The sequence below is a fragment of the Dendrobates tinctorius genome, unplaced genomic scaffold (genome assembly GCF_039654945.1).
Source record: "Dendrobates tinctorius isolate UK_male_01 unplaced genomic scaffold, ASM3965494v1 ptg000087l, whole genome shotgun sequence".
NCBI classification, from domain to species: domain Eukaryota; kingdom Metazoa; phylum Chordata; class Amphibia; order Anura; family Dendrobatidae; genus Dendrobates; species Dendrobates tinctorius.
This window is the reverse complement of record NW_027361755.1, coordinates 4,534,365-4,557,220: the sequence shown is the minus strand read 5'-3', so window position 1 is coordinate 4,557,220 and position 22,856 is coordinate 4,534,365. Positions and strand designations below refer to the sequence as shown.

Here is a 22,856-nt window from a genome sequence, read left to right as displayed (position 1 = left end):
CAGACACAGATTTCCAATCCAAAACTGGATTATGAATTTGTAACCAGGGAAACCCCAGAACAATAGTATCATGCAGATTATGTAACACCAAAAATCTGCAATTTTCTTGATGGACTGGAGCGACCCGCATTACCACCTGGGTCCAAAACTGAGGTTTATTTTTAGCCAAAGGAGTAGCATCAATCCCCCTCAAAGGGATAGGCGTCTGCAGAGGTGTCATCGGAAATCCACAACGTTTAGCAAAATCCAAGTCCATTAGGTTTAGGGCTGCTCCCGAATCCACAAAAGCCTTGGCGGAAAATGTGGACAGGGAGCAGATCAGAGTAATAGCCAGAAGAAACTTAGGTTGAACACCCCCAACAGAAAACGTGTGTGCAAAGCGTTTCTCTCGTTTAGGACAGACAGAAATAATATGCGAGGCATCTCCACAGAAAAAACACAACTTATTACGCCTTCTGAACTCCTGACGCTGCTCTCTGGAAAAAACTCTATCACATTGCATAGGTTCAGACATTTGTTCAACAGGTGGCAACACCTCTCGTGCAGCTTTGCGTTCGCGCAAATGCCGATCAACCTGAATGGCTAATGACATAGAATCGTCAAGACCAGAGGGAACAGGAAATCCCACCATAGTATCTTTTACGGCTTCTGACAACCCCTTCCGAAAGAGAGCAGCCAAGGCATTATCATTCCAGGTAGTAAGTACTGCCCACTTTCGGAATTTTTGACAGTACAATTCTGCAGAATCACGACCCTGGTTCAATGCCAGCAGGGTCTTTTCAGCCTGATCAATGGCATTAGGTTCGTCATACAACAACCCCAAGGCCTGAAAAAATGCGTTCACATTAGTCAGAATAGGATCATCTGGTTTCAAAGAAAACGCCCAATCCTGGGGATCGCCACGCAGCAAAGAGATGCTGCTGCGGAGCTCCCTGACGAGTTAGGCTTCAAGGCAAAAAATAATTTACAATTATTTTTGAAATTCAAAAATTTAGACCGATCCCCAAAAAATACATCAGGTGTAGGAATCTTTGGTTCAGCCGCATGTGAATGAGCAAGGTAGGCGGAAATTCCCCGCACTTCCGCAGCGAGCTGCTCCACACGATCAGACAATTGCTTTATCTCCATTGAGAGAAAAAAAAATTCCCCCTACGGCCTCAGAGATATAGAGGAAAAAGTTATACACACTTTTTTTTTTTTTTACAATTCTTTCCTGCTATTGAGTACCCTAGGATCTGCGGTATGGCGGGTGATTCTGTTATGATTGAGTCACCGTAGGGGGCAAAAACAGAAATACAAGCTAAGTCCAGAAAACCAGAGAAGTTGGCAACCATCAGATTGCAGACCCCCGAACCTATCAACACAACTAGCAGTAGCCGTGGGGGGTTCCTACGATGCCCTAGACTCCTCGATCACAGCCGGAGAATTAAATAGGCCTAAAGAAAGAAAGGGGAAATCTAAACTGCCCCAGAGCAGACCCCAAAGCAATAGGCAGCCCCCAACATATAATGACGGTGAAGCAAGATGAAAACACTAACACAGACAGAAAGATAGACTGAGCAAAGCCGGGGCCCAAAACTACCTAGATAGGAAAGGACAGGAAGGCTGCTGTCTGCAACCTGCCAAAACCCTATCAAAGACATAAGCCAACAAGCTGATATGAAAAAGACCCTGAAGCAGCTAGGCTTCAAAAACTAAATCAGCACTCAGGTATTTTCAGAAGACAGAGCTAAAGGAATTCAGCACACCCCAGCAGGGAATGGCAGAAATCAGAAAAACAAAGCAAAACAAAGTCAAAGCACAAATGCAAAAAGCCGAGCAGCAAACTTAGCTTTAGAGGAGCAGGAATTCAGACTGGTCTCCAAGGATCCCACAGAGAAATCACCCGCAGGGCAGAAGGGCGTCGGCAGCCTTATATCCAGTCAGTAACTCCACTCAGCCAGTCATCATCATCAGCCTCAGGTGTTTGATAATCAGGCTCACTACCTTTCTTTACCAGAAGAGGGAGTTCCTCGGGCCTCAGTAGTGAAGGGGAAAATGAACTCACAACAGGGTGGTACCCGTCTTTTTCAGATTGTATTTCAAACACTGGCCCATCAGGGCTTACTCGGCGCAACATCCTATAAGGACTTTCTTCCCAGTGGGGTTCCAACTTGCTTTGGGGCTCTGGTCTCGTACAAGTACCCGATCTCCTGCCTGGAGGTCGATGGATCGAGGCGGAGTCCCCCCTGCGTGTTCCAGGTCCTGAAGTTTTGTATGGACGATTCAGTGCAGGATTTGTTGCCGATACCGGTGATTCCGGACCCACGAGGAGACCCCCGTCCAGGGTTGTTCCTTTTCCGGATTTAACTCCACCTCCGTGATTCCCTTGCCTTCCCGGCTGAATAGCAGCGAGTATGGAGTGTAGCCGGTGACTCGATGTATCTGGTTGTTATAAACCCACACCAGTTCAGGGATGTATTCTAGCCAGCGGGCCTTTCGGTCGCTTTCCAGGGTACGTAACATTTGGATCAATGTCCGATTAAATCGCTCGCAGGCCCCATTCCCTTGAGGGTGGTACGAAGTGGTTCGGGATTTATCAATGCCATATAGGCGGTGTAATTCTTTCATTACTTTTCCCAGGAAGCACGCTCCCTGGTCTGAATGGATCCGTTGGGGGCAGCGTATACTTGGATAAAGTTTTCACAAATCGCGTAGGCGGCCGACTCCGCGGTTTGATCTCGGGTAGGGGTCACTACGGCGAATTTGGTGAAATGGTCCACCATGATGAGACAGTGTTCATACCCCTGGTGCGTGGGACCAATGGTTAAATAGTCTATCATCAAGAGTTCTAGGGGTGCTGCCGTTACTATTGTCTGTACTGGGGCCCATTGCGCGAGTGGTTTAGTTAGCTCACACAGGCGGCACGCACGGCAAACTTCTTCCACTGCGGTCTGCAAGCGGGGATGGTAGGCCATTTGCTGTAACCACTGAAAAGTCTTTTGTGCCCCAAAATGAGCCCCCTTTTCATGGGCCTCGCGAGCAAGTTCACTGAGTTGGGCTCTCGGTATTACTACCTGCCAGGCTATCACTGATGTTGTCCGCGACACTGCTTTTCGGTACAATAGTCCTCCTTTGATTACCGATTTCTCCCATTGACGTAGCATTAGCAAAATGTCCTAAGTCAAAGTCTGCCTCTGAGTGTCGCTAGGTATTCGGCCCGTGGCCACCCATTGATGCAGGGGTCCAATCTCTCCATCTTCTTGTTGCTGTTGGATCCATTTATCCTGGGATTGTTCTAACATGCCCCTAGTGGGTCCTATGTGGGATTGTTCTCGGGTCGCAGCTGTGAGTCCGGCAGGGGCCAGAGTGAACAGCGTCTCTTCTCCTTCTAGTTCGTCGTCTCGGCTTCACCCCGGGGTCATACGTCGAATCCTGGAGAGAGCGTCGGCATGCACATTCTCCACTCCCCGTTTATAGATGATTTTGTATTTGAACTTGGCCATTTGGGCCACCCATCGTTGCTCCAGAGCCCCGAGTTTGGCATTATCGAGGTTGGCCAGCGGGTTGTTGTCAGTTCGTACCACTACCTCAGAGCCTGCCAGGTACTCTGCGAACCACTCCGTCATGACCCACACAACCGCGAGGAGTTCGAGGTTAAAGGAGCTGTAATTGTCGGGATTACGTTCGGAGTCGTGGAGTGATCGACTGCTGCATTCGATCACTCTTTCTCGGCCGTCTTGGACTTGTGACAATACAGCTCCTAGCCCGTGTAGGCTCCCGTCAGTGTGCAGTATGAATGGCTGCGAGAAATCCGCATAAGATAACACTGGGACGTCCGAAAGTGCAGTTTTGAGATCTCGGAAGGCCTCATCCTGCAGTTCTCGTCACTGAATCTTCCAACCATTTGCTCCGGCAGGGGCCCCCTTCAGCAGATCTTGCAGGGTTCGGGCTCGACGGGTGAAATTCTTCACGAAGCAACAGTAATATCCGGCCAACCCCAGAAAAGCTTGTACGTCTTTTACCGTCTCAGGAGTAGGCCACCCCTGTATTGCGGCGACCTTTTCCATGGATGGTCTAATGCCTTCGGCGGAGACGATATGTCCTAGGTGTTCGATCTGGGTAGGGAACAGGTGGCATTTCTGGGGTTTTACCTTCAACCCGTACTTTTGCAGCACACCGCCGCAGGTGGTCCTCAAAATGTGGCGGCATTGATAATAATGTCATCCAGGTATATCAACGTGGCCTCGAAGTTGAGATCTCCCAGACACCGCTCATTAGCCGTTGGAAGGTCCCAGGGACATTGGCCTACCCGAACAGCATGCGATTAAATTTAAACAGTCCCATGGGTAGGATGAACGGGGTCTTGGCGCAGTCTTCCTCTGACATTGGCACCTGCCAGTACCCGCTGGCCAGATCTAGGGTCGAGAAGTATGTTGCCTTTCCCAGGGCAGATTTAGACTCCTCTATCTGGGGCAGCGGGTACGAGTCTTTGATGGTACAGGCGTTCAACTTTCGATAGTCCATGCAGAACCACAAGGTGCCATCCTTCTTGCGGACTAATGGTGATGGGGGCTGCCCAAGGACTCTGGCTTTCTCAGATGACTCCTTTCTGCAGCATTTGGCCCAGTAGTGTTTTTACCTCCTGGTATAGTTGTGAGGGAATCTGTCGGTATCGTTCTCTGATAGGAGCCATTCCTGCAGTGGGAATGCTGTGCGTGATGGCTGTAGTACATCCGAAATCATCCTCAAGTTTGGCGAATACCTCTTGGTACTGGCCCAGAAGTGCTTCTACCTGGAGTATTTGGGCCGGAGTAAGGCCAGAGAGTTCTGCTCACGTTTTCTCCAGGATGGTTCGGCCCTTTTCTTCGGCCGAGGACCTGGTGGTCTGAAGGGATTGGATAGTTACCACCCATGGGTCCCCCGCCTGCACTCTTAACTGGAACGCCGGAGTCGGAAGCATCTCCTCTAGAGGTCTCACCAGTTTCGTCATTTCGGCCCGCGGTTTCAGGACGATGTCTTGGTCTTCTAGGTTGACGCAACGCACCAGGACGGTCCCTTTCCGCACAGTGGCCAAAGTGCGGGCCACCAGGACTCCAGGTGGTACGCACTCCAAGAAGCACGACTCCACCTGCATCTCCACTCCTTCCAGAGGCACAGGGGCCTGAATAGGCAAGGCCACTACCGCCTGCACTGGCGGCAGCACGAGTGGAGGGGCCGCCGGCGCGATCACTTTCCCCAGCACCTCGCCCTCCTGGAAGTCCTGTAGGACTCACGCTCCCCGCACCAACTGTTGGAAGACCTGTCCTTGGGGCGTGCGGGAGCCCCACTGGCTCAGAGTCTCTTGTGTGGGCACCCTGAGGAGTAGGCTGCCGAATTCTCCCAATATGATCATACCCAGGGTAACTGGATGTTTGTCGTTTGCATCTCCCTGGGTCAGGATCACTCGTCGGCGGCCAAGTTGCTTGCCGCATAACGAAATTTGCATCCAGGCTTCTCCGACGACAGGGACTGGTAGCTGGTTGGCAGTTAACAACTTTATCACGGACCCCCACTGGGCTCTCACTGCTTCGGGAAAGTGCTGCTGGAAATAAGTCTCTGGCATGGTCATCACTTGCGACCCTGTATCTACTAGGCATCGTACGACACGGCCTTCGAACTCTGCCCATATCAATGGACACTTCGCAATCAGATCTTCGGGACTTCCACCACCCCACGTCGTGGTTTCTGGCTCTGAGCGGCGTCCCCCCCAGCTCAGAGCCCTCTAGTTTAATGGCCACCGGGGTGGGTATCTCCCACGCCGCGGGCACTCTCGGGCGAGGTGGCCAGGTTATCCACATTCATAACATTCCCGAGGCCGCGGGGACCGACCACCCTTGGGATTGCGAGGGTCCACACCAGGCCATTCACTCGTGGCCTCGGCCCTTCTCTTCAACTCGGCCAATTCGCCTTTGATGTTCTTCAGCTCCCGTTTCATTTCTTCCACCCATTGGGGCTCTCCAATGGCATTCACAGAGACTTCAGTGCTCTGGACCTTCCCCATGGGGACTGTCAGCCCCTGTTCCTGCTCCCGCGCGTGCCTGAATCCCCACCTCAGAGAAAGCCATACACGCGTTTACCTGGACTTGCTCCCGTAATGCCTGCTTAGTCAGAGTGTCTCGGAGTCCAGTCACTAAAACATCGCGTGGGGTGATGTCGATGGGTCCCACACCTACACCGTCCTTCCGCACGATGGCCTTGTATAATTCCTGAAGGACGTTCATGTACTGGGTGACAGTCTCCCCTTCCCCTTGCATACGACTGAATAACCAGGTTCTCAACTCCTCCACATTCGTGGGGTCCCCATGAGTCTTCTCCAATATCTGTAAGACCTTAACAAAGGTGTTGCGCTGTCCTGGGGGTCTCAACATTATGGAATCCCGGGCCTCCCCATCCAATGCCATAAGTGCTACCTCTGCTTCTAAGTTGGGGGTCAGCGGATGCATTCTAAACAGCCCTCGCATCCGTTCCATCCAGCTCCACAGCATGGTATTGGTGCCGGAGAACCTAGGCAGGTTGCTCAGCATAGCCCCCAAGGATATACTGGACCAGGGGCCACTGTTGCCCACCGAGTCCACAGCCCCTCCTTGGTCTGCGGCATCTCCGCTCGCGCTCAGAGACTGCATCCTGCCTGCTATGCCAAATGTAGTAATCGCAGGTATGCGGGATGCAGTGACGAGACGGGAGACGGGATGAACTTAAGATGTAACTTTTTATATATATATTTGTACCTATAGGGGCTATCTTGAGTAACCAACAAGCTAACAACAGTTATCCTCACAGGGATCAAAACAAGAATACACTGGTAACATGAACACGACTACCCGGTCAAGACTGGTCACTATAGGGCCGCAGTTTTGCCGATTACGGGTCCAGGGTATTAACGACAATGTGTCACTTATCCTTTCTGATGTCCGCCAGAGTGGTGGTCGGTGCTGCTTTGGCGTTTCAGCCACTGGGGCCCAGCCGACGAGGGTCTGGCGTAGACTTCGGGCGTTCCTACGCCCAGGCGAAGCGGGGGCACAGCAGGCCCCTGAAGAGTTCCTCTGCGTTGTGCCTCCTGGCGGAGGCGGGACGGCGTTGCCCGTGGATCGGGGTGTGTAGGCCGCAGCCACAAGCTGGGGACGGGCAGCGGCGGCCAAACCGCAGCCGCGGGCCGGAGTTGAGCTGCGGTGGCTGCGGGCGGCCGCGGGCAGGCCGCAGGCTGGAGGAAAGCTGTGGCGGCAGCGGGCAGGCCGCAGCCGAGAACTGGAGTCGGGCTGCGGCGGCCGCGGGCGGCAGTGGGCAGGCCTCGGCCGCAGGCTGGAGGAAAGCTGTGGCGGCCGCGGGCGGCAGCGGGCAGGCCGCAGCCGTGGACTGGAACTGGGCTGCGGCGGCCGCAGCCGTAGGCTGGAGTCAGGCGGTGGCGGCCACGGGCAGGCTGCAGCCGCGGGCTAGAGTCGGGCGGTGGCGGCCGCAAGGAATGCGGTTGGGCGGTCGGTGTCTCTCTGCTGGACGGCTCGGTGCCGTCTCCCTCCTATCTGCAGTGAGTCAGTCTCCAGTCCCTGCTCCCTTCTTCTAGCACTGGCTCTGGCTCTCGCTCTGGCGCCCTCTAGCCTTCCTGCTCCTTCTCTACTGCTCGGTCGACTGACCCCTGCTGGCGGCCTCAGCCCCTTTTATGCTTGCTCCGCCCCTATCCCTTCTGGAACTCTCTCTGGTCCGTCCCTTAATTGTGCTCCCCGGAAACTGTCCCCCTAGGAACCCTGGTGACAGTCCCCTTGGTTCCGGCCCGGCTACACAGCGGTGACTCCTCCTCCTACACACTCAACGCCCCCCACTATGTACCTCCCGCTCCCCCAACTCATTATATTTACATGCCCCTTCTGCCCCAATTCAATGTCATGTCTTTCTCTCCCACCCTCTATTCATTATCAACAGCTCTCACCCCACATTCAATACATCATTTACTCCCCCACCCTCAAAATTATTCATTATTATTTGCTCTCTCCCCAGATCATCATTTGCTCTCCCCATCCTCACGTTCAATTCAATTGCTGTCCCCGTCCCTCACTCTCAATTCTTTATTTGCAGTCTCCCATCCTCTCCCCCAACTTCATCATGTGCAGTCCCCTTCCACCCACTATACCATGTGCAATCCCCTTTTGCGCCCACTTCATCAGTTGCAGTCCCCTTTACTGCCCACTTCATCATTTGCAGTCCTCCTACCCCCACACTTCATCATGTGCAGTCCCCCTACCCCCTCACTTCATCATGTGCAGTTCCCTTTACCTCCCACTTCGTCATGTGCAGTCCCCTTTACCCCAAGTCATGATTTGAAGTTCATTTTAACCCCACTCCCCACATCATGTGCAGTCCCCCTTTAACCCCCCACTTCATCATGTGCAGTCCCCATTAACCCCCTCCCCACTTCATCATGTGCAGTCCCCCTTTAACCCCCACCCCACATCATCATGTGCAGTCCCCCTTACTCCTTCCCCATCATCATGTGCAATTCTACCTCCTCCCCTCACCTATTTAATTCATTTTGTACAGAAAACAAAAACGTTTTGTATACTTACCTCACAGTCCCTCCCCAGCAGCGCGGCTCGGCCTCCAGCATACGGTACATGTCGGGCGGTGTGGACACGATGACGTCATTGCTTACCCGCCATCACCTGACAAGAAGCACAGAGAAGGCGGAGGGAGCAGGAGTTGTGCAGCCGTCAAGGTAAGACAGCCGTGCACAGCTTTGGGAAAGCTCCCGGGCCCCAGCGCCGACGTGTGCGCTGCAGCGCATATCACTAAGGCTACTTTCACACTAGCGTTTCCTGGAGCTGTGGATGTATGCGCACGGCCGCCGTGAAGCTCCGCCCACGGCCGCACCTCCTCAGGTCAGCTCTGCCTATGAGCGAATGACACTGCATGCGACCTGCGTACCCTATCTTTAGCATTGGGTAAACAGGCCGTGTGCAGGTATGTGTTTTCCGGCACATGCGTCCTTTTGACGCTGCGCCGACCTGCGCCAAATGCACCGTGTTGCATTTTGGTGCGCTCGGCGCACCGTCAAAAGGACGCATGAGCCGGCAAACGCATACCTGCTCACGGCCTGTGTACCCAATGCTAAAGATAGGGTACGCAGGTCGCATGCCGCGTCATGCGCCCATAGGCGGAGCTGACTGGAGGAGGTGCGGCCGTGGGCGGAGCTGACTGGAGGAGGTGCGGCCGTGGGCGGAGCTTCACGGCGGCTGTGCGCATCCCTCCGCAGCTCCAGGAAATGATAGTGTGGGGCCCGATGAAAAGTAGCACATAAGCGGGGCCCGATGAAAAGTAGCACATAAGCAGGGCCCGACATGCGGTCCCCTCTCTGTACTGCCGCTCAATGAGCCCAATACAGCAGTAAGGGCAGTAATGCCCTGATGGCAGCCCTGCTGGCCATACATTCTCAGAGCGCAAAACCATATTAAGGATAAAAAAAAACCCATTGGGCTGAAAATAGATTCCATAAAATGCATACATATGTAGCCATGTATAATGAGTTTCACTTAATAGGATCAATAAGGACAATCGCATATAACATATAAATAACCACAAGAACAAACGAAGCGATCAAGAAAAGTCCAAAAAACTTAGTATTACAAAAAAATATGATTAAATCTTAATTGTAATGTGAACAGGAACAAGGAAACGGGAAAATTGAGTCAGAAATGACCATAGCAGCACAAAGGCGAACACCTGGGGCACACTTGGGATAAAAGGACCAAGAAGGGATGAGGCATAACTAAAGCATTATTACAATATAATATTTGATGATGCATTGCGCCAATCCCAAATTATAAAATACGACCAAACAGGTTTAAATAGGTGTAAACATTAACATTGTGCACAGTTAGACAATAGAAAAACTTTACCTGTTGGGACAGCAAGTGAAGGGCCACCCACGTATGTACCCCCCCCCCCCCCCGTACTTTTTTTGATCGCTTCATTTGTTCTAGTGGTTATTTATATTCTCAGAGAGCAGCCTGATTTGTACTGTTACCACCATTTATTGCCTTTTTATATGAATAATTGTAAAAGAAATACTGCTTTTAAGAAAAAAAACCTCATGAAAGGCCAACTACTGTGGAAATCCACTGGTAAATGAAGCGAGACATGGGAGCGAGTATCCATTTATTTTAGGACCTAGTCCTGCAATAAAGAACGATGAGAGCTGCGCTGGAGCAGAGTGGGGGCGGCACACAGGGGGTTAAGCCCAGCTCCCCCTCCATCCCTCCCACACGGCTTCTCCTGCAGACTGCAGCCACTCCTCCTCCTGTTGTTTCCCTGGCAGGGAGCTTCTGTGCCCCGCTGCATGAGTGGCTTTGGGACAGGGGAGGCTGGACTGGCACCAGGGCGCTGCTTCTCCTAAAGACACTGATGCTCCAGGCCGGATCCACTCCGGGATTTCCATGTGCCCTGTGATCAGACAGCAGTGGCTCCTGGTTGCTACCCCGCACACAAGCCATGCTGGGCCACATCGCTGCAGCCGTGTGTGTAGTCAGATCCGGGCTGTGGGCTGGGAAAGTTTCGTGGCGAAGTCCTGCAGATCCGCGCTGTGTGCATGAGGCGAGCGGCCACTCCAGCGGGACTCGGCACTGATCGCTCTCGTGGAATCTGCACACTGTGGACTTCTGTGTGACTGACATGTTGCAGTGATCATGGCAGCGCAAGTGGTTTCAGCCGCTGCTCCTGCCACCAGTAAGGGGAAAACTCCGACTCTACCTGGGCTCAGCCAGGACCCAAACCCTGGGGGCGCAGGGTCTCTAGGAGATGGGGTTCCCAACACCAATGCCACGGATCATCTGCACCACCACCACGAGGTGACCAATGCCACCTCACTGCCACAGTCCAGTAAAGCCAATAATGACAGCAGCTGTGATGCAGGACTGAAGGATGGCACGAGCCTGGCTGCCTCCCCCCAATACCAGCCCATGGACATGGCGACTGCTGGCCCCAATCACAAGTGGAAGAGCGCTAGTAGTGTGGATTATCGTGCACCCATTGCTAGCCCACTTCTTCCCTATCACCATGCACCCCAGCATCTGCAGCACCCTCCCCACCACCCCTGCCTGCCACCCAAAAAAGGCAGCAGCCCCGGAGGAGGCAGCAGTGAGGCATCAGACATGGAGAATCGGCAGGCTGGTGTGGGAGAAGAGGGCTGTAATAACGCTGTTACAGCAGGGAAGGACCAGGGCGACCCCCAGCCCAGGAGGACGGTCAAGGCAGGAGAAGAGGACGAGCTGCAGGGCAGCAGGTATGAGCATGCTATGCTGCCAGGGGGACACCAAGGAAACAACATTAGTGGCCATGCTGGATCTTCCTCCTCTTCATCATCATCATCCTCCTCTTCTTCCTCCTCCTCAGCTGAGTTTAATAATTATTATGGCAGTGCCTCAGCAAACAGAGCAGGGCCTTGCTTTGATCAACATGGCAGACAACAAAACCCAGGAATGGGCCTGATGCACTCTGGATCTGTGGCCCCCAGCAGCAACATGGACCCCATCCAGACCTCCCAGGACAGCTATGGCAGCAGCCAGTATGATCACTACCAGGGAAACAGCAGCAGGGCCACTGCTGCAGGAGGAGGGGTGGGGGGCTATGCCAGCTCACACCCTGCATATGGGGTACTGAACTCCCCAAGGCAACCTTGCTCCAGCACCCCACCTAACAGCAGTATGATGGTAGGAGACAGGGGTGCCCACCATGCTAAACCACCCAGTGCTTCCAATGCAGGAAGCTTCCATCGCTTTCATGGACAAAACCAGCACCCTTCTGGGGCCACCCCTACTCTAAACCAGCTCCTAACATCACCAAGCCCTATGATGAGGAGTTATGGAGGAACCTATACTGACTACAGTGCCCCTCAACAACAGGCTTTAAGCACCCATGGGGGGCAACAACAGCCAGGGAGCATGGGGTCCCAGTATGGAGCAGCCTGGGGAGCACAACAAAGAAACCAGCCATCTATGAGCCCTGGACAACCCATCAGCAGAGCCCAGGTAACCTGAAATCCTAGTATTGCCGCAGATTCCTGGCCAGCTGGTGGTGGCTGAGCTGTAGAGCCTTCTGCTCTGCTGCTGGGGGAGGCTGTGCAGTCCTGTCCTTGGGCTCAACCTTCCTCCATACATATGAGTACAGTGACCTTTACCTTGTGCCCCCTCCAGACCCCTGTGTGCATGCTGGGGATGAGCCTTCTTCCTGCTTGTAGCCATAGGATGTTATTTCTGTAAACATGGCCCTGCTTTATTTGTTACTTTGTGATCATCATCATCAAACATTGGCTAATAACTCAGCAGAGATGTCTTTGTGGCTGGAACCTTTGCTGTTCTGCCCCTTAATTAAGATGGAGTCCTGATTCTGTCCATCTTGGTGGCTCAGTGATGGCTGCGCCTCTCAGCATGGCCTGTGTATGAGCTGGTTCTCTAATAGGTTACTTTATAGTGTCTTTGAGCAATGATGTATTACTGTCCCTTTTTTGGGGGCCCGGTAGGCTTGTGGGTCAGGCTTCCTGGATCTCTCGCTGTACAGTGACTTGATCTCCTTCACAGGGTTTGGAATTTGAATTGTGGAGGTAAAGTGGCTGGAAAGGTCTCCAGACAGCTGCCTCCGAGCTGCCATCTCATCTGCCCTCTGATTGGCTCCCGCTCACCATTGGGCATTAGCCTTGCTGAACAGTACAGTCACCAATAATAATAGGCTCGCGTTACCGTGCACACGTCTCTATGGAGGTGCTTACCTAACCCCATCAATATGTGACTTTTGATATTTGGGTAAAATGAAGAATTTCTTAGGTATAAATAAACATAGATTATTACATGGAATTTTTGTTCATGAAGGGGTATTATTCTCAGTCTGCAGTCTATCGGGTCATTTGTTCTGCTTCACTTTTAATATTTTAGTCTGTTTACTCATAACCAATGTGTGTGACTGAAGGGGGGCAGCAGAATTAACCCTTCCTGCTGGGAGCTTGTCTTGTGGCGTATTCTCAATTGTAGATTGTCATAGAATATATAGAATAAAGAATAAGTATACATGTGGCAAGAAAACCATTTTTAGACTGTTATTTTGAGCGTGCCGTGCTTTTATATGTCCATGTGTGTGATCATTGCCTAGATAGAACATGTCTGGTGACAACTGCTCATTACTATTGTATAGATTCGGACAGCTGCCTGTCTTCATGGACTCTATTGATGCACAATATGCATAGATGATGCGGAGATTTCCACACTGAGTTACTTGGTGTATACCGACTGTTATGAAACCACTGACCTTTACTATATGTGCAGATGTTATATATCCATACATTATTTTAGAAAGCTCAGTCCCATATATTGTACCAATTTCCTAATGCAGCCCCTTTTAAAGGGTGTTTCTCGAGAGCACAAGGAGAGTTGTAGTGAAATATATGAAGACAGATCTATGTACATTTAGGTTATGTTGTATCACTTTGGTGATTGTGTAGTAATCACAACTAACAGCAGTCATGTTGGCAAGCTGTATTAAAATAGCTGTACCACTGAGTTGTGTGGTGCTCACCTCCGCATCTGGACCTTGGAATCTAGGTGTATTTGGTATAGGATGGATGTATATGTGCATGTTTTATACCTGTGTTGTATCACTTACATAGTGAAGGCCTAGCAGATGTGCTGGAATTCCTACACTAGGTCACTGCAGTAGTTCTGTCTTGTATAGTAAGCTTGTTAAGTCTTTTTAAGGCCTTATTCACACATTGCAGTTTTTTTTTACAAAAACTATAGTTTTAAAGTGTATATATATGTATATGTGAGATGTGTATATATAATATATGTATTATAATTTTAATTTTTTATGAAAACTAGTGTTGAAGCCTAAAGTAGAAAGCACTACAACAAGCTCTTTTTTAGATCCAATTTTGGTTTCAGTTAAAGAAAACCTGCATCTTTGTAAATGAGGCACTTGAAATCAGTTTTGAATTTGTTCCTCCGTTTCCACTGTTGGTCATTGATGTGATTATTTTGTTTTTCACATATTTTCTGGACCCAATTAAAAATTAGTTGACTACCGTACTTGTAATTTTGCTTTGAAAATGGGTATAAATTACAAGACAAGATTTATTGGATTTTGTCTATTCACGTGGCTGATGACACTATGGTTTCACTTACTTAGGCCATGTCCTTTTCTTAAGCTCGTTGCGTGTTTTTACAGTGTTTTGCAGCAAGCACAAGTGTAGCTGATTAGAAGCACGAGAATCGCTGTTAAACCACATGCGGTCATACACGCCAACTGTTGGGTTTATATACCCTAAGGTTATGTTCACACATGGAGTATTTGAGGATTTTTATCTCCAGTATTTGTTCCCCTCCTGGTTTTGGCTTACAATCCGAGGAAAGAGTATAATAGAAATGCATCACCACTTCTGCATTTCTTGCCTACTCCTGATATTGGCGTAAAATACTGACCAAATACTCAACATGTGAACATGGCCTAATCCTTCTCTCTTTGAGGTCCCCAAAGCTGCCTTGTGTGAGTAAATGGTATGCTTGGTGAATATGCCCCATTTCTTTTAAGCACTGCCACAATCCAGTACATTTATTTGTCATGTTTTCTTGCCGTTAATAATGTAGAATATATGAAGTTCGTATGTCTGGGGCGAGATACAATGAAAATGCCTGTGGTTACTAACCCTTTTCCTTTTGCCTTTATACATTCTGCTGCTCAGTAGAAAGCTGAATGTCTCCGTGCAGTCAGTATGTGACCTGTATTTTTCAGCATCCGCCACTATTTCTGCTGTGTACTGTACGGTACTTTCATGCTTTTTCTTTGTTCGTATTTTCCTTTTTGAGGGCTTTCTGATGCTTTTGTTTTCTTATGTTTGTTTATTTGCTTACGCGTTCTGTATCTCTGGCGTAGTGTGTGGGTGTTTTTTTTTCCTTTCTGGGCCTACACAGTGTAAACACATTTCATGCTTGCTATGTTTTCACTGACTTTTAGACTTGCATATAGTTTCTAAGTTTGACCCCTGTTTTTTACATACTCCTTTTTTTTTTTTTTTTTTTATATATTTTTACATTTTGTCTTTGCGGTTTCTAAATCAGACTTCATTTGTATTGGTTGTCATCTGCTGTGACTGTTCTTGGGTGTGATGATTTTTTTTTTTTTTTAGCTTTATTTTTGTTTTTATAAATATTTAAAATTTATAATGGCAGAGCAAGAAAAAATGGCCATCGTCTAACTAATGTAATTATTTTTGTACCTCCTGTAAATATTTTCATATTGTATACAAACATTTATTTATGAAAGAATTTATATACTGTGTTTTTTTTTGGGTTTTTTTCCAAGCAAATTTGCAGATTGATGAATATTTTTTTTCATTAAATGTATTTCTGTGCTCAAGCGCCGTTCTGCTTGGCTTCTTGGTGACGTCACTACAATTCAGACTAGTCAACTTGCTCTATGCGTGAGCCAGAAGTCTGTCTTGCAGTATAAAGCTTTGTGCACACGTTGCGGATTTTGATGCATTTCCGCAGTGTTTTTGGACGCGCAGAATCGCATCAAATCTGCAGTGTGGTGCACAGCCATTGTTAGTCAATGGGAAATTGAGAACTGGTGTGCACATGCTGCGGAAAAATACGCACGGATTTGCAGCATCTTATTTTCCGCAGCATGTCAATTCTTTTTGCAGATCTGCAGTGTTTCTGGACCCATTGACTACCACTGAGTCAGGCAAATCGCAACAAAACCGCAGGTTTAAAAAGATCTGCGTTTTTGCTGTGGAGATGCAAGAAATGGTGCAGATAGGGAAGAGTGTCGGGGGAGACTGTGTGCCGTGAATATGTGCGTGTCTGTGGGGCTGTGTATGTGTAGGCAGGTATTGTCCGATGGGACTACTAGTCCCATCCAGCTATTTCTGCTACAGTGACAGCTAGCCAATGATGGGACAGTAGTAATCCCATCATCCAGCTACTGTGTTCAAGGTTAAAAAAACAAAAAACCACATACACACACATACAGTTCATACCATACAGCTAATCCTTGACGCCCTCGATCACCTGTAAAAAAAAAAAAAAAAAAGCAGTGTTTTATCGTAAAAAAAAGTTGAATAAAACGCGGTCAAAAAGACAAATATAAATAGACATGGTACCACTGAAAACGTCTTGTCCTGCAAAACAAAAGCCACAATGCAGCTCATTCAGTGGAAAAGTAAAAGTTATAGCTGTCAGAATAAAGCAATGCAAAAATAATTATTTTTTCTATAAAAGTTTTCGTGTAAAAGCGCCAAAACATAAAAAATATATAAATGTGATATCGCTGTAATCATGCTGACCCAAAGAATAAATCTGCCTTATCAATTTTACCACACGCGGAACAACATAAAAAAAAATCCTGAATTATTTTTCATTCATTCTGGCTCCCATAAATCAGAAATAGAAAGCTATCTCAAAATGCCATGTGTCTGAAAATGTTTTCAATAAAAAAACTTCAACTCGCCACACAAAAAACAAGCCCTCACGTGACTCGGTTGGCTCAAATAGGGAAAACTTATAGCTCTCAAAATATGGTGATTTAAAACTAAGTTTTTGCAGTAAAAAGCATCTTTTAGTGGGTGACCGCAGCCAAACACACAAACCCGATATAAATCTGGTATTGCTGTAATTACACCAACTCAAACAATAAGTCGCTATATCACATACCACACGAGGAACAGCGTAAAAAATAAAACCAATTCTTCACCTGCTGTTGATTTGTTCATTCTGCTTCCCAAAGATTGCAGTAAGGCTCTGCGCACATTATCCTGTGCTCTACGCTGAGTGCTTACACTGGGGTTTCCGTATAAATCTCTGAAATACGTGATTCAGACAGAACACGCGTTGGAAGATACCTCCATAATGAGGCAGATGTTTGGACTGTGGATGCCAATGGACATGTGATCCTGCAATGTCTGTATTTTTAGGAGTGCATAAAAGTGCAGTTGGCCACAGTTTTCTGCACTTGTGAAAAGAAGGACACTGATGAACACAGATCAGTTTGAATGCAGAGTAACTCTGCTGCATCATTATAGTACCTCCCTCGGGGGTTTCATCTGAAACCCTTTCGTCTTATTTTGCTTTAATTATTGTATTGTTAATGTTGTTGCTTATGACTTGTGTTTTGAAACTGTTAAACTGTAAAGTGCTGCGGAATATGTTGGCGCTATATAAATAAATGTCTTGGTTAGGATATGGTTAATGTCCTGTTCTCTCAGGGTTAACTTTAGCCGGCCTCTCTTTGGATCTGGGAGGGGTATTTATACTCACTCTAGACTAGGATTCCCTGTCAGCTATACTGTTATTTTGGCTGTGTGTCTGACCCCCTGGTGTGCATGTATACTGCTTTGCTTGCTTGCTTCCCGTGTATGACCCGGTCTGTCCCCTCACTCTGTTCTCTGTCTCACATTTTGGTACTATCGTCTTCTCCGGTTCTGACCCTCCTGGCTTGACTATCGTTACTCCGTTACAGTTTGTCCCTATTGTACCGTCTATTGCCCGTTCTGGTTTTCTGATCTATTGCTACGTCCTGATTATCCGCTCTGTCTAACCCTTTGGTATTGTCGTGCTATCTCTTGCTTTGACCCCGGCTTAATCTGGTTTATGTGTCTGCCTATGCCCCTTTGGTAACTTGTCCTGTAGTTACCTTTCTAGGAGTTTTCCTTCAGCTCCTAGCTCTGTGGAGCTTATGCCATGCCCCCAGTAGTCACGTGCTTCAGGCCCTGTTAGTCTGAAGCACGCATCTTCACCGCTGCTGTCCCGCTCCACAGGTATCTTTTGTACTCAGGACAAGCGCATTGGCTCAGTGAGTAAGTGCAGTGCGGTGTTCCTGACAATAAACTATTATTATTATTATTATTATTATTATTATTATTATTATTATTATGAATCACGTCAGAGATTTAGATGGAAACCCTGATGTAAGTGATCAGCGTAGAGCGCAGAATAAATATGATCCCAAACGTTATGTAAAATGTTCCTAAGAAAAGCTTCAACTCAATCCACAAAAATCAGTTCCCACTCAGGTCCATCAACTGTTAATGGAAATATAGGTGGCTTCCACATAACTGGTAGAACAAAGGCTCTGGAAAAGCAAACCTGCTCCTCGCCCTGCAAAAGAAATTCAGCACTCCCAAATCTAAATGCCCCCTCCCTTCTGAACCCCAATGTGCCTAAATCACGTTTAGCATCCACATGTTTGGCATTTCTGTAGCGATGAGAGCCCTCCCAATTTACGGGTCCGTGTCTCCAGAAGCATGAGCTGGGTATAGCATACTGGTCACTACAACTGCAGTTTGCAATTCTCACTCAGCAACGTCCACTGTTGCTTGTTTCTGGAAAACAGCCATAGAGTTAAAGTTGCCACTATACCTGTAGATAAATTCCCAACAGGGTATAATTTCCAAAATGGGGTCACTTGTGGGAGGGATTCTGCTTTTCTAGCAATTAGGGGCTTTGTATATGGAGTCCGCAAACTATTGAAGCAAAATCTGCGCTTCAGGAGACAAAAAGCACTTCCCTCCCATGTCTTGCTGTGCGGCTAAGCAGTACTGTGCAGCCATATATGGGGTATTGCCACGTTCAGTAGAAACTGTTTGACAAATTATGGTACCATTGTTACCCACTTCTTGTGTGAAAATGTAAAATCTGCGGCTGAAACAAACTTTTGATTGTCTGACACACCTGTGGTGTCAATGTGATCAGTGCATCCCTAGATGTATTTGTTGAAAGGTGTCGTTTGTAAAATGGGGTCACTTATGAGAGTTTCTGCTGTTATGGCAACTCGGGGGGGCTCTCCCATTGGGTCATGGCAGCCGCAAACCATAACCGTAAAATCTGCACTATAGTATGGTGCTCCTTCCCTTCTGAGCTTAGCACTGTGCCTGAAAAATATTTCCCGATTACATGTAGGGTACTAGTTTTGTTTTTGTATTTAAGAAGCCCTTCCATTAACCCCTTTACCTCCCAAGATGGTTTGCACATGTAATGACGAGGCCAATTTTTACAATTTTTTTTAAAATATAAACTTTAAACAATAGACTCGCTTCTATGGGTCAGCCGAGGAGAGAGAGAGGAAGGCCCCAGCACCTAAATTTAACCCCTGAGGGTGTGGACGGACACCCCTTCCCTCTCTCCCCATTGGTCAGTTGGGCGTCCTAATTATGGCATCACCTGGGGGGAGTAGTGGGAGGGTAGACACTGCAGAGTTCTCTTCTAAATTAAGTCTATGGGGGCTCTACAGTCAAATGCACGTTCCTTAAGCAGTACCGTGCCTGCCATGCTGCGAACATTTCTGCAGCATTTCTGCAATGTGGGCACTTAGCCAAAATCAGGAGTGGAATAATCAGAGGAAAAGTATAAGGCTAACACATACTGATGTAAAATACTGAACGTGTGAACGTGGCCTACGCAGAAGCCTTTGGTGACCCACGCTAAAGGAACAGTGTTACAGATCCATAGTAGGGTCATGTGTGTGTGTGAGATTATATTATTTGTTAGTAGCATTAATGTACAGATCAATACAATATACAGCTCTGGCAAAAATGAAGAGACCACTGCACAGTTTCATAAAAATCAGCTTCTCTACATGTCTGACTTCCATTCCAGTTTCGGTTGGATTCCAACCAGAGTTCACCTCATTTTACTTAAAGGGGTTGTCCGGGCTTTTCACATAATCTCAGTACATATCTGGGCTGCAGAATGCTGACAATAAGTAATTTACCTTCTGTGGTCAGTTTACACGGTTTCCAAGATATGATCTCTTGCTTGTAAGAAAAATGTCCAGGGGGGTGTGTTCTGGCATTGAAATGAGAACTGGTCGTTTCCTCCTACTCTACTAAAAACATGCCCTCTATAGCAACAACCCCACCCTCCATAGCAACAGGCCCTCCCTGACCACATGAACAAGCCTATCCCTCCTCACACAGTAACAAATCCTCCCTGTCTAGCAGCCTCAGTGAAGAGAGCAGGACCACCCAGCTGCTCCTCCCCCAGACACATGCTGAACAGTGATCTATGGAAAGTGAAACTAGTGAGGAGGAAATGACCAGTTCTCATTTCAATGCCAGAACACACCCCCTGGACGTTTTTCATAGAAGCAAGAGATCATATCTTGGAAACGCTGCAAACTAGCCACAGAAGGTAAATTACTTACTGTCAGCATTCTGCAGCCCAGATATGCACTGAGATTATGCAAAAAGCCCAGACAACCCCTTTTAATGTGCTTCTGATTAGGTGATCACCTGAACCAAATTTTATTTAACGAAGGAAAGAATAAAAAACCCCTGCTGTGGTGTTCCCAATCCTCTTGCAATAGGACAAGCTGTATGGTAAAACAAATGCTAGTAATATCCCAAAAGTAATAGCAATGAAAAAATAACTTTTATCCATGCCAAAGGAGTTGAAAAGAAAAGTCTTGAGTGAGGAAAAGAAGGGCTCAATTCTGGCTTTACTAGCAGAGGGATACAGTGAGCGTCATGTTGCCTCCAACCTTAAAATTTCTAAGATGGCAGTCCATTACCACAAGGTCACACAGCAGACATTGGGGACAACAACGCTACAGACCAGCAGAGGGCGAAAATAACTCTCCAATGACCGAGATAACCATCATCTTATTCGAATGTCACTCAGCATCCACAGGATGACATCAAGTGACCTACAGAAGGAATGACAAATGGCAGCTGGGGTGAAGTGCACGGCAAGAACAGTTCGTAACAGGCTCCGAGAGGCAGAGCTCAAGTCATGTAAAGCTAGAAAAAAGCCTTTCACAAATGAGAAGAAAAGGAGAGCCAGGCTAAAGTTTGCCAAAGACCATAAGGATTGGACCATAGGGGACTGGAGTAAGGTAATCTTCTCTGATGAGTCTAATTTTCAGCTTTTCCCAACACCTGGTCATCCACCTGCTCCATACACTCAGATCAAGAAGGGGATGTCCTTAGTGGACAACCCCTTTAAGCCAGTCATACACATGAGATGGCAGTCGGCTGAACAATGCTTAAGCTAATCATTGGGCCAAGTGCTCCTTTGTTTTCTGAGAGAGCCTCCGCAGGACATGTCTTGCGTTGACTTATTTGTGAAAGAACAAAAGATCAGTCCAAAAACAGACATGCTGGGTCGCTAAAGGAGTTGTCTGGTCCAAACTGATAAGTCTGCCGTCATTCTGTGTGACGGCAGACTTATGAATCCGCCCTAGCGCACGCATTGTACACTGTAGGGATTCCCTGGTTTCTGACTCTGGAACGGAGGGTATGTATGAGTTATACATACCCATGGCCAATGGGTCACTAGTATTGAACTGAGACTGTGGCCATCTAGTGGGTGTGGCCAAATAAAGAGCTCGGCCTCGCTCCATACAAGTGTATGGAGAGCTAGGTTCTCTCAGTGGCTGGGAATATGTATAACTCATGCATACCCTCCGATCACGGGTCGGAAACCATTGAATCCCTGCAGTGCTCAGTGTGTGTGCTCGGGGGATTTATAAGTCTGCACAGAGTGACTGCAGACTTATCGGCTTGCACCGGACATCCTCCGCTAACTCCACCGACAATCATTTATCCGGGGACCCCATGCACATTAGGCGTTTGGCTGAACCTGTCGATATGAGTTTGTGTTTGGGGAAGCTTAGAATGAATTGGCAAAACTCCATACTGGGACTCGTACTGATCTAACAATCATCTATCTGCTTTTTTTCATAGCATATATTTGACTCATTATGAACTTGTGTATATACTTAAGGAAGTATTGCACAGTTGACAATGTGACAACCAACAGGATTTGTTTTAATTTAGTGACAGGTTCTGGTTTTATTACATGATATGCAGAATACAATACTTTTCATTTTCCATGTATTGTCTATATTTTTCCAACATCCAGTAGAGAGCACTATATTATCTGCTACTAATCTGGGTTGTTACCTTATTAGAACCCTTGTGAATGCTATGACTGTAGTCAGTGGGTCCATAGCTCACTAGCTGCTTTCCATTGCCGTTCCTTCCGTGCATTATGTAGTCCGTAATGAAGGAATTACCTGAAAAGAATGTTTATTTGAGCCCCTGCAGACATAACAATTCCTAATTTTGTCCATTTACTTTTAATTGAGCTTGTGACCTTTATCTATAATGCTTACACCTTGGATATTTGTGTATATTACACCAAAATATGTGCACGTAACCTTCCTGTAGACAGTCTCTAAGCTTTCGCTTTCTTATTCATCAGATTTCCTATTTCTTCTTCTCTCCAGGCTGTTCTAGTCTTAACCTCTTTCTCTGGATTGCAGTGACCTTCACATATGCAGATTAGCCATGTGTCTGTCTGAATTGAAACTAGCTGCCTCTGGAAGGAAGGCTTTTTCTTTTCCTTTCTTTTTATTCCACTGTGAATCTGACAGCCATTCATTCCTGACCTGGGCAGAGGTAATAAAAGGAAATTGGATTCAAATGGAATGCATGCAGATAATGCTGGAGAAGGTGCAGCCGCAGCGCCCCCTCTGGCTGCACACAGGAAAATCGCTCATTGGATCCACTAACCAGCAGCTTCATTTTAAGATTAACCTACTCATTGCTGGCAAAAAGAGAACTATGCAATATTTATACTGTTTTTATAATATTACATTTATAGACTGGTGCTTGGCAGTGTGTTAAGAGGAGAGGATTTGTTGGGCTATTTTACAACTGTCATTAAACTAGTTATATTTATTATTTGGCAAATAAAAATCATTTTAATTCACCTGTCATACACATACATTTCTGAAAGCCCAGTTCACATGAATAATACAGTGACAGAAATTTGTGCTAGAAATCTGCTGTACTGCCTATGAATTCA

General features: G+C 47.6%; 1 protein-coding gene across 9 annotated transcripts in view; it reads left to right on the top strand.

The window, feature by feature from the left end:
• Positions 1-10,293: 10,293 nt before the first annotated feature.
• ARID1B (AT-rich interaction domain 1B) overlaps positions 10,294-22,856 on the top strand; it is a 2,758,190-nt gene continuing 2,745,627 nt past the window's right edge. For 8 of the 9 annotated variants that reach the window (XM_073585743.1, XM_073585747.1, XM_073585745.1 and 5 more), the window contains exon 1: positions 10,294-12,032. In XM_073585743.1, the coding sequence (XP_073441844.1) occupies positions 10,692-12,032 (1,341 nt within the window). In that variant the 5' untranslated portion in view covers positions 10,294-10,691. The remainder of the gene's footprint in view (positions 12,033-22,856) is intronic. The other variant, XM_073585748.1, reaches the window with a different exon arrangement.